This window comes from Triturus cristatus, chromosome 1_1 (genome assembly GCF_964204655.1).
Source record: "Triturus cristatus chromosome 1_1, aTriCri1.1, whole genome shotgun sequence".
Lineage (NCBI taxonomy): Eukaryota > Metazoa > Chordata > Amphibia > Caudata > Salamandridae > Triturus > Triturus cristatus.
The window spans coordinates 140744173-140754766 of NC_140579.1; the positions used below are offsets into that span (position 1 = coordinate 140744173).

The 10594-nt window shown below is 60.9% G+C and overlaps 1 protein-coding gene across 2 annotated transcripts in view; it reads left to right on the top strand.

Annotated features, from left to right (window-relative positions):
• The window catches only part of PFDN6 (prefoldin subunit 6), a 94403-nt gene that overhangs the window by 66826 nt on the left and 16983 nt on the right, over positions 1 to 10594 (top strand). For both annotated transcript variants that reach the window (XM_085621340.1, XM_085621420.1), the window contains exons 3-4: positions 3310 to 3380; positions 3759 to 3883. In XM_085621340.1, the coding sequence (XP_085477466.1) occupies positions 3310 to 3380; positions 3759 to 3883 (196 nt within the window). The remainder of the gene's footprint in view (positions 1 to 3309; positions 3381 to 3758; positions 3884 to 10594) is intronic.

Here is a 10594-nt window from a genome sequence, read left to right on the forward strand (position 1 = left end):
CCATGCCTTGCCAGAGGCTGCAAAATGTATTTATTGCTGCATAACAAGACATAAAAATTAGCAGGCCGAAGATTTTTTGTGTGAATTAGGATTTTTTTTCCTGGACACAAATTAGCCTTTTGGGTTTACTATTAATATATTTGGGATAAAGAGACCTTTGTTAGTTGCTCATACAAGCCCCTCCCGCACTCAATCAAAATCTAAAATTGTGGTGAGTGCGGCAGATGGACTCTTTGTGGCTTTGTGCTGACCTCCCGAAAATGGCCAGCTCGGCCTGCAACCCTTCACACTGATTGTCTTACTCCCACACTCACACAAACGCACTATTCTTGAACTTGGAGCAGCAACACAAACCCGCTACACAGTTTTAGCGCACTGCCTTCCTGCAACTAATAGTTTAACGAACACATAAGGGCAGACGGGTTTTGAAAAAGCAGATGAGTGGCTGTTAATCCATTTACAGCGGCATGTTTGCCTTTATGGTCCGACGACGAGTCCCATCTCAGTACCTCCGATCAAAGCGTCTAATGCATGTTAATGATGCACACAGTACTGTCACGCCCTTTGTCTGTTTTTGAATGGGTCCGATACAGTGATATCGGCTATCCTATTTGTTTGCTGTTTGTTTGCTGCTGGTATTTGGTGTGATGATCTTTAGCGCCGGGACGCTCTTTGGAGCAGCTGAGCGCTCTACAAAACAAACAGTAACATAACATAACATAACTATTTGGCTTCACTTTTGTTGCTAGTGCTCTGTTATCATGACAGAAATCTGTCTCTTCTGAAAGGTGGACATCTCTGTACATCAATATGCAACTGTTGTCTTACAAACCTCCTCGGCTGGTCAGTTGCTGTCAAATGTTTATTGAAAATGCATGGTGAAACCACTGTGCATTGCTGGCAACTTGCGCAGGGTGTCGGTGTATACGGACCTCAGTTAGTCTTTCTGCCCCTCTGCAGTGCATCACGTCTCCTCTTGTTGGCAACAAGGCGGTATTGCAGCTCCAGGGTAGGGTCTTAACGCGGCAGACACTGCTGCTGCTTTTGTTACAGGGGGCCGATTATGCAGCATTGCTGCAAAACCGGCCCCCAGGAATAACCAGCATTGGCATAGCCTATAGGACTCGCCTTTGGGATCTTATAAGTGTTTAGCCATGCAACAGTTGATGATGTTGTACCAAGGATATTGTGCTGCATAACTAAATACTTATAAGGTCCCAAAAGCGAGACCTATTGGCTATGCCAATGCTTGTTTATTTATTTGCCAAGTGCAAGGCACTGCTGCCTACTTGTGAAATCTTCACACATGATTTCACCTCATTCTTTCACTTGTACATATCATGACACAGTAATCGCTTGCCCTGCCTCTCATAATAAATCATAAATGGCCAGTCTAGTCCTTGGGGAAAGCTGTTTGTGATCTTTGGCAATAAACCCCGGCACCCCAACCCTTCACCCTTGATGTCTCCTATTTTCTTGAGTAATTTTGCCCGGATAGTAGAGAAACAAGATTCCTAACAATGAGAGACTTCGCAAAACTTTCACATCCAAAATCAAACCAAGCCACCATACACAACTTGTGTATGGGAATCCCTCAACTGTATAAAATGTCAGCCAGAGTAAGAAAGTCATTTGTTGCCATATAAAGGGATGAGGGCGCTTTACAAACATGCATAGCATAGCATGAAATACAGGCTAGAAGCAGGGAGGCTGTAAGAACAGTGAAGGGCTCTAGCCGACTACCTGCCCACCTCTAAGGGGAACGGATGGATGGAGCGGCACTTGCACAGAGCCATTGGAGTTCTTTCACTTGAGAAATCTTCCTGAACAGGATCTGTGCTGCTAACTCGGCATTACAACTCTTCCAGCTCAAAAGGAGAAATTGGGATTACCGCGACCTGCCAGCTGGGCGGTGGGGAGGCATCTAAAAATGAACGCAGAAGCATAACGCAAACAGATGTCGTTCATGTCCCAATTACCAGGATCTCAAAGGACCCGTTAGCTCAGCGCCTGGGAGAGAGAACTGGAAAAGATGAGTAAAGGAAGATGAAAGAAAAAGAAGCGGCGAGGGTGTAGCCGGGATAGGCCGCTTTGGTTGGTCTTTGGAGTGGTGACAGATAATTCTTGTAACGTACCAGAAACTCCACATCAAATGGTCCATGTGGTCTTGTACAACAGCGGCCACTGAAAAAGAACAATGCAAATATGTACACAGACTTCATTCTGACTCGCTTTCTCCCTGTCACTGTCTGTCAGGCCCTGCAGGAAGGAAACCTCGGGTGGGGGCGTGTGTGGAGGGAGGAGGAGAAGGATTCTTTTAATAGTGAACTTTTGCAAGAGCAATGAGGGCCAAGAATGAAATAACAAAGTTCTCTGATGGCTGCAATTTGAACTTACTGACTGTGGATGGAAGCTCATTTCAAAACAAATGTGTGCCGCAGGTCCATACAAAAACTAGCAACCAGCCACGATGCTTGTGACTGTCTCGGTGCCACAGGAAAAGCGGAGGGAAACGCCTCAGTCACTTCCCCACACACACAGTCCACAGCACCAGAGCAGAGGCCATGCCTGTAAAACCACGGCCTCTAAAACAATCCGGATGCTGCTCCTGCTGTTGCAGCAGCGCCTGGATTGGCTGGGGCAGGGGACCTCCCCGCTCATTCTGAGACTAGGGACTGTGGCTCTGAGTCAACACCAGTCTCACGAATGTGTGCTGTGTTGCTGAGACTCTGGAGACCTAGTACGCATGTCCGGCTGGAAGGAGAAAGGCAGCTAGGTCCCAGGTGCCTCTAACGAGGGTCAGTCTGCCAAATCAAATGTTAAGCAAACCCCACCTCAGTCTCTTTTATGCAATCAGCCTCCAGCAAAGGCCGACTATTGCAGGCAGATTGTAAACAGTACACTTTAATTACATTTACTTTGCTCACAATATTAGGGGGGTTGGTGGGGTCTGTATTATAAGTGAGGCAACGCCCCCATGCCCTGATGGAAGCACCGTCGCTGGCCTGGTTCTGCAATACTTGGTGTCCCTGGAGGGTTTAGATCACTCCTGAGATCTGTCTCCTTTTGTGTGTCTTCTTTTTTCCCCTGCCGTCCACCTCTGTGCTCTCCTTGTATGTCTTTCTCCCTAGTGTCTTCCTCCCCTCATGGCTGAGATCAGTCTCCTTTTCGTACTCCCTTCTGTCTTCACCTGCCCTCAATTGATCTGTGAATCCGTCTGTGTCTCTCTCACTTGTGATCTCCTGGCCTGCTCTGATCCTATCTGTCTTGTTATGCATGTCTAATGCTTTTCTTCTCTTTTCTCCCTAGATCTCAATAAGTGTATGTCAGCCAGGCAGAAACTAGAAGCTCAAGTGACCGAGAACAACATTGTCAAGGAGGTGAGAGGCGACAGCATATTCTGATGTTATTTTTTTAGAGATTCAAGGAAGCCAGGCCTTTACTTTGGTCCTGGCTAAGTGCCTCATTGCTGCTTTCTTTTGTCTAAACATTGGGGTGGGTGCTGCTGGTGTTATGGAAGAGGCCTGTTTTGTGGGGTGTGGAAGAACCCCTTTTGTGAAGTATCTCGGTGTGATTGTGAGGTTCCGCAGAATGCATAGCGGAGTATCCCACTCGGGTTGGTGGAGAAGTGGGAATGGATTATGAACTCCCCACCCCCTTTCTGGTTAATGGTGTTTTGCAGTTTGCTTTCTGGTGATTGGGGTGGAGTATGTTCTGGGTAACCATGGCCGTGACTCTCCCCTGTCTCTTTCCCACAGGAGCTAGACTTGCTGGATATGTCCAACACCGTGTTCAAACTAATCGGGCCGGTGCTGGTGAAGCAGGACCTGGAAGAAGCTAAGGCCACTGTCTCCAAGCGCCTGGACTACATAAATGGAGAAATGTGAGTCCTTGCCTTGTCCGAGCCGCCATGTGCGCTGATTGTCTTCTGCTGAGCTGTATGAACAACAACATGTAACCCTGGAGTGCTATGAAAAACTAGTAATGCTGCACCTTGCTTATTCACTCATATGGTGAAGCAGCTGGTGAAGTCACCCGCGTGTGGAAGACTTCACCAGCTGCTTCACCGGATCGCTGCTTCACCGGATCGGGTGACAAGCGGCAACACAATCAAAGCTGGCTGACGGCCATAACCCTACGAACAGGGTCTTGCAATAATTAGTAGCTGCATATTCTGAATACTCATCTGCATCACAGAATATAGAATCTGCTTCCCCTAAGATCACCCTATAATATTTGCGAACTGCCTTAGAGCACCTCCACCCCATTAGAACAACCACGGGTGTGCAGTGGCTTCTGGGAAGATGCCTTGAATGAAGGAGGCACTGACAATGTTAACTTAGCCAAGAGAGCATCCCCAGAGAGAGCTCTGATGAAGGACAATGGTAAGACCCCATCGTCTTAAGTGGCTTAGAGGAAGTTCAGTATGTCAGTGAGATCTGGGAGAGATAGGGCTTTGAAGGCTGACTGTTGCAGGATTCTATGGGAAGGGGTGCATGTATGACTTGTAGCAGGCTTGTTATCGAAATGATGTTAAATCTTCTCTACTTGTTCACTAAAGAGGTTGATTGAGCAGATGTTTAAGTGCCACTGGCACTCTGGCGTCTTGCTTTCAACTTCTTTGACCACTGATCCAGAGCTCTGCTCCCTTTTTTGTCAATTTGAATACCAGTGTGCAAGGTAACAATGTGCCCACCTTAGAACTACAGGATGCAAACCATGTCAAAACGCTCTAAAACAGATGGCGGCGCGCATCTATCTTGTGGGAGGCAGGATCAGCTATTGTCTACCAAGGTGCAATCCAATAGATGGGCTCTCCAGATCGTCCAGCTATGTCCTTCTGTTACTTTCCTTCACACAGAGCGGCTCTGAGGACCACCTATCCATTTACTGCAAGAGGCGCGAGCTCTACTGTGCAAAGGATCCATTGGGAGGGAGCTGGACTTGGAAATAGGAATGGGTTGTTACTCCTACTGTTTCCTCGTGCCGAAGAAATATTGAGGCCTACATTAGGGCTGGGCGGAATTTGCGGAATGCCTCTTCGCGGAATTTTGAAAAAAAAATTGTTGAAAACGAGCGCACAACCTGAGGGACCGTGTGCCCGGGACTGGGGTCCCTCGTGCTTGGACAGGCTCCCCTATCTCCCCGGCCTGGCTGCGTTGAGCAGCAGGGACCGGCCCCGGGCCTCCTGATGTTTGGTCAGGGCCTGGGATCCCACGTCCTGCGGCCTGCCAAGTGTCCATCTGCCCGGGACAAGGGACCCTGGTGCAGAGCCCCGGAGCCCTGCAAGGGCAGGCAGGAGCCCTACCGCTATGGCTCGGTGTGGGCAGCTGGGAGTCCTTTCGGTCCCGGCCATCTGGTCGCACCTTTCCCTCGGCCACCTGGTCGCGCGCAATGCTTTCCAATGGGGCGACCAGATGGCCGGGCCGGCCTGGAAGTCCCGATGAGGGTCCATTCGCCTCGCGGATCCCAGCCAGGGCTCCAGGAGGTCGGGCGCGTCCGCGCCTAGGGTCCCCTCCGTCACTCGGAGCGCGAGGGTTACAAGAAAGGTGGGTAGCCTTCCTCCGGATTAGTAGGGACAGGGTATGCCGGTACACCCCTCCTGGGGATTGCGGTTCTCAGGCGGGGACCAGATGGGCCAAGCCCGGACGACACTTCCCCGGGGCGTCCGGTGCTCCCTCCTCCAGCCCGCGGCGAGGCAAAGTGCCCAGGGCGGGCTCCATGGGTCCCCCGGGCGTCCACCGAGGCCTGCAGCCCCAAAGCCCTGCAGCCCTGGAGCCCTTCAGCCCGGAGCCCTTCAGCCCGGAGCCCTGGAGCCCTGGAGCCCTGGAGCCCCGGAGCCCTGGAGCCCTGGAGCCCTGGAGCCCTGCAGCCACGGAGCCCTGCAGCCACGGAGCCCTGCGTGGGCAGGCGGGAACCCTAGCGCGAAGGCTCGGGGTTGGACAGATGGGAGTCCTGTCAGTCCCGTCCATCTGGTTGCACCTCTCCCCTCGGCCATCTGGTCGCGCGCAATGCTTTCCAATGGGGCGACCAGATGGCCAGGCCGGCCTGGAAGTCCCGATGAGGGTCCATTCGCCTCGCGGATCCCAGCCAGGGCTCCAGGAGGTCGGGTGCGTCCGCGCCTAGGGTCCCCTCCGTCACTCGGAGCGGGAGGGTTACAAGAAAGGTGGGTAGCCTTCCTCCGGATTAGTAGGGGCAGGGTATGCCGGTACACCCCTCCTGGGGATTGCGGTTCTCAGGCGGGGACCAGATGGGCCAAGCCCGGACGACACTTCCCGGGGCGTCCGGTGCTCCCTCCTCCAGCCCGCGGCGAGGCAAAGTGCCCAGGGCGGGCTCCATGGGTCCCCCGGGCGTCCACCGAGGCCTGCAGCCCTTCAGCCCTGCAGCCCTGCAGCCCTGGAGCCCTGGAGCCCTTCAGCCCGGAGCCCTGGAGCCCTGCAGGACCGGAGCCCTGGAGCCCTGCAGCCCCTGAGCCCTGCAGCCACGGAGCCCTGCGTGGGCAGGCAGGAACCCTAGCGCGAAGGCTCGGGGTTGGACAGATGGGAGTCCTTTCAGTCCCGTCCATCTTGTTGCACCTCTCCCCTCGGCCATCTGGTCGCGCGCAATGCTTTACAATGGGGCGACCAGATGGCCGGGCCGGCCTGGAAGTCCCGATGAGGGTCCATTCGCCTCGCAGATCCCAGCCAGGGCTCCAGGAGGCCGGGCGCGTCCGGGCCTAGGGTCCCCTCCGTCACTCGGAGCGCGTGGGTTACAAGAAAGGGGGGTAGCCTTCCTCCGGATTAGTATGGGCAGGTTATGCCGGAAGACCCCTCCAGGGCTGGCGGTTCTTTTTCCGGGGACCAGATGGGCAACGCCCGGGCAACATCCTCCCAGGCTTCACTCCTCCGGCCCGCGGCGTGGCAAAGTGCCCAGGGACGGGCTCCACGGGTCCCGGGCAGTCCTACCCCCGGGGCGCCCGGGCCCGAGAGCTCCGTCGGTCCTCCCCGTGCCCGAGTCCCAGCCGCTGTCCCCCAGCCCCCGGGAAGCAGAGAGCCCACCGAGCCCATGGTTCAGGCAGGAGCCCTACCGCTATGTAGCCTTCCTCCGGATTACTAGGGACAGGGTACTCTGGGACCCCTCTCGGTCCTCAGCCGGCAGCTGGATGGGCCCGGATGCTGCCCCGGTCCTGTCCCGGGGACTGCCGCGTGGCAGGGTGCCCGGGACAAGGGGTCCGTATGGTCCCGGGAGGCTTCCCCTGCGCCTGCGGGCCTGGGAGCCCCGGCTGGCTCCAGGGGCCCAGCCGGGCCCTGGGCCCCGTACCCCGGCCTGCAGCACTGCCAAAGGCCTGGGACGGGGTTCCGTTGTGTCCGGGGAGCCTCCCCAGGCCTGTCTGGGTTCATTGGCCCCTGGGGGCCCCGGGGAGGGCGGCCTCCCCACCCCGGGCTCCGTCCCGGGTCCTGCCGCGCCTCAGGGGTGGGCCCCGGAGGGCCCGGGAAGGCTTCCCCTGCGCCTGCGGGCCTGGGAGCCCCGGCTGGGTCCAGGGGCCCGGCCGGGTCGGGGTCTCCGGCCCCGGGCCCCGTCCCCCGGCCTGCGGCACTGCCAAAGGCCTGGGACGGGGTTCCGTTGTGTCCGGGGAGCCTCCCCAGGCCTGTCTGGGTTCATTGGCCCCTGGGGGCCCCGGGGAGGGCGGCCTCCCCGCCCCGGGCTCCGTCCCGGGTCCTGCCGCGCGGCAGGGTGCCCGGGACGGGGTCCGGAGGGCCCGGGGAGGCTTCCCCTGCGCCTGCGGTCCCGGGAGCCCCGGGTCTGGGTCTCCGGCCCCGGACCCCGTCCCCCGGCCTGCGGCACTGCCAAAGGCCCGGGACGGGGTTCCGTTGTGTCCGGGGAGCCTCCCCAGGCCTGTCTGGGTTCATTAGCCCCTGGGGGGCCCCGGGGAGGGCGGCCTCCCCGCCCCGGGCTCCGTCCCGGGTCCTGCCGCACGGCAGGGTGCCCGGGACGGGGTCCGGAGGGCCCGGGGAGGCTTCCCCTGCGGTCCCGGGAGCCCCGGCTGGGTCCAGGGGCCCGGCCGGGCCCCGGGTCGGGGTCTCCGGCCCCGTCCCCCGGCCTGCGGCACTGCCAAAGGCCCGGGACGGGGTTCCGTTGTGTCCGGGGAGCCTCCCCAGGCCTGTCTGGGTTCATTGGCCCCTGGGGGCCCCGGGGAGGCCGGCCTCCCCGCCCCGGGCTCCGTCCCGGGTCCTGCCGCGCGGCGGGGTGCCCGGGACGGGGTCCGAAGGGCCCGGGGAGGCTTCGCCTGCGGTCCCGGGAGCCCCGGCTGGGTCCAGGGGCCTGGCCGGGCCCCGGGTCAGGGTCTCCGGCCCCGGGCCCCGTCCCCCGGCCTGCGGCACTGCCAAAGGCCCGGGACGGGGTTCCGTTGTGTCCGGGGAGCCTCCCCAGGCCTGTCTGGGTTCATTGGCCCCTGGGGGCCCCGGGGAGGGCGGCCTCCCCGCCCCGGGCTCCGTCCCGGGTCCTGCCGCGCGGCAGGGTGCCCGGGACGGGGTCCGGAGGGCCCGGGGAGGCTTCCCCTGCGCCTGCGGTCCCGGGAGCCCCGGCTGGGTCCAGGGGCCTGGCCGGGCCCCGGGTCTGGGTCTCCGGCCCCGGACCCCGTCCCCCGGCCTGCGGCACTGCCAAAGGCCCGGGACGGGGTTCCGTTGTGTCCGGGGAGCCTCCCCAGGCCTGTCTGGGTTCATTGGCTCCTGGGGGGCCCCGGGGAGGGCGGCCTCCCCGCCCCGGGCTCCGTCCCGGGTCCTGCCGCGCGGCAGGGTGCCCGGGACGGGGTCCGGAGGGCCCGGGGAGGCTTCCCCTGCGCCTGCGGTCCCGTGAGCCCCGGCTGGGTCCAGGGGCCCGGCCGGGCCCCGGGTCGGGGTCTCCGGCCCCGGGCTCCGTCCCCCGGCCTGCGGCACTGCCAAAGGCCTGGGACGGGGTTCCGTTGTGTCCGGGGAGCCTCCCCAGGCCTGTCTGGGTTCATTGGCCCCTGGGGGCCCCGGGGAGGGCGGCCTCCCCGCCCCGGGCTCCGTCCCGGGTCCTGCCGCGCGGCAGGGTGCCCGGGACTGGGTCCGGAGGGCCCGGGGAGGCTTCCCCTGCGCCTGCGGTCCCGGGAGCCCCGGCTGGGTCCAGGGGCCCGGCCGGGCCCCGGGTCGGGGTCTCCGGCCCCGGGCCCCTTCCCCCGGCCTGCGGCACTGCCAAAGGCCCGGGGCAGGGTTCCGTTGTGTCCGGGGAGCCTCCCCAGGCTCGTCTCGGTTCATTGGCCCCTGGGGGCCCGGGGGAGGGTGGCCTCCCCGCCCCGGGCTCCGTCCGGGGTCCTGCCACGCGGCATGGTGCCCGGGGCGGGGTCCGGAGGGCCCGGGGAGGCTTCCCCTTCCCTTTCCCCTCGGCCATCTGGTCGCGCCTGTCCCTTCGGCCATCTGGTCGCGCCTGTCCCTTCGGCCATCTGGTCGCGCAAGCCCCTTCGGCCATCTGGTCGCGCAAGCCCCTTCGGCCATCTGGTCGCGCACGTCCCTTCAGACAGAGGGGACCCTAGGCACGAATGTACCCGACCTCCTGGAGCCCTCGCTGGGATCCGGGAGGCAAAGGGACCCCCTTCGAGACTTCCAGGCAAGCTCGGCCATCTGGTCGCCCCATAGGAAAGCATTGTGCGCGACCAGATGGCCGAGCTTGCCTGGAAGTCTCGATGAGGGTCCATTTGCCTCCCGGATCCCAGCGAGGGCTCCAGGAGGTCGGGTACATTCGCGCCTAGGGTCCCCTCTGTCACCTCGTGCGCACGGATTACAAGAAAGGGGGGTAATTTTCCTCCGGATTACTAGGGAGAGGGTCAGTCGGACCAAAGTGATGTTTGGCGATTCTGAATCAGGGGAAGGCAGACCCGGGGCCCGCCCGCCGGGGCCCCCAGGGGCCCGGGTACGCTCCTGCCTCTCAGCCCCTTCCCGATGGTCCTTTCTCTCCGAGTTTTCTGGGTCAGAGCCCCGTGAGGTCAGTGGATCCCGAGACAGGGGAAGGCAGCACCCGGGCCCGCCCGAAGCGGGGCCCCCAGGGGCCCGGGTACGCACACCTGCCTCTCAGCCCCCTTCCCGATGGTCCTTTTTCTCCGAGTTTGCTGGGTCAGAGCTCCGTGAGGTCCGGCGATCCCGAGACAGGGGAAGGCAGACCCGGGGCCCGCCTGCCGGGGCCCTCAGGGGCCCGGGTACGCTCCTGCCTCTCAGCCCCTTCCCGATGGTCCTATCTCCGCCCGGTTTGCTGGGTCAGACCTCTGCGTGGTCCGGCTATCGCGAGACGGGGCAGGCAGCCCCCGGGCCCACCCGCCAGGGCTCCCAGTGGCCCCCAGGGGCCCGGGTAAGCACACCTGCCTCTCAGCACCCCTTCCCGATGGTCCTTTTTCTCCGAGTTTGCTGGGTCAGAGCTCCGTGAGGTCCGGCGATCCCGAGATGGGGGAAGGCAGACCCGGGGCCCGCCTGCCGGGGCCACCAGGGGCCCGGGTACGCTCCTGCCTCTCAGCCCCTTCCCGATGGTCCTTTCTCTCCGAGTTTTCTGGGTCAGAGCCCCATGAGGTCCGTGGATCCCGAGACAGGGGAAGGCAGCACCCGGG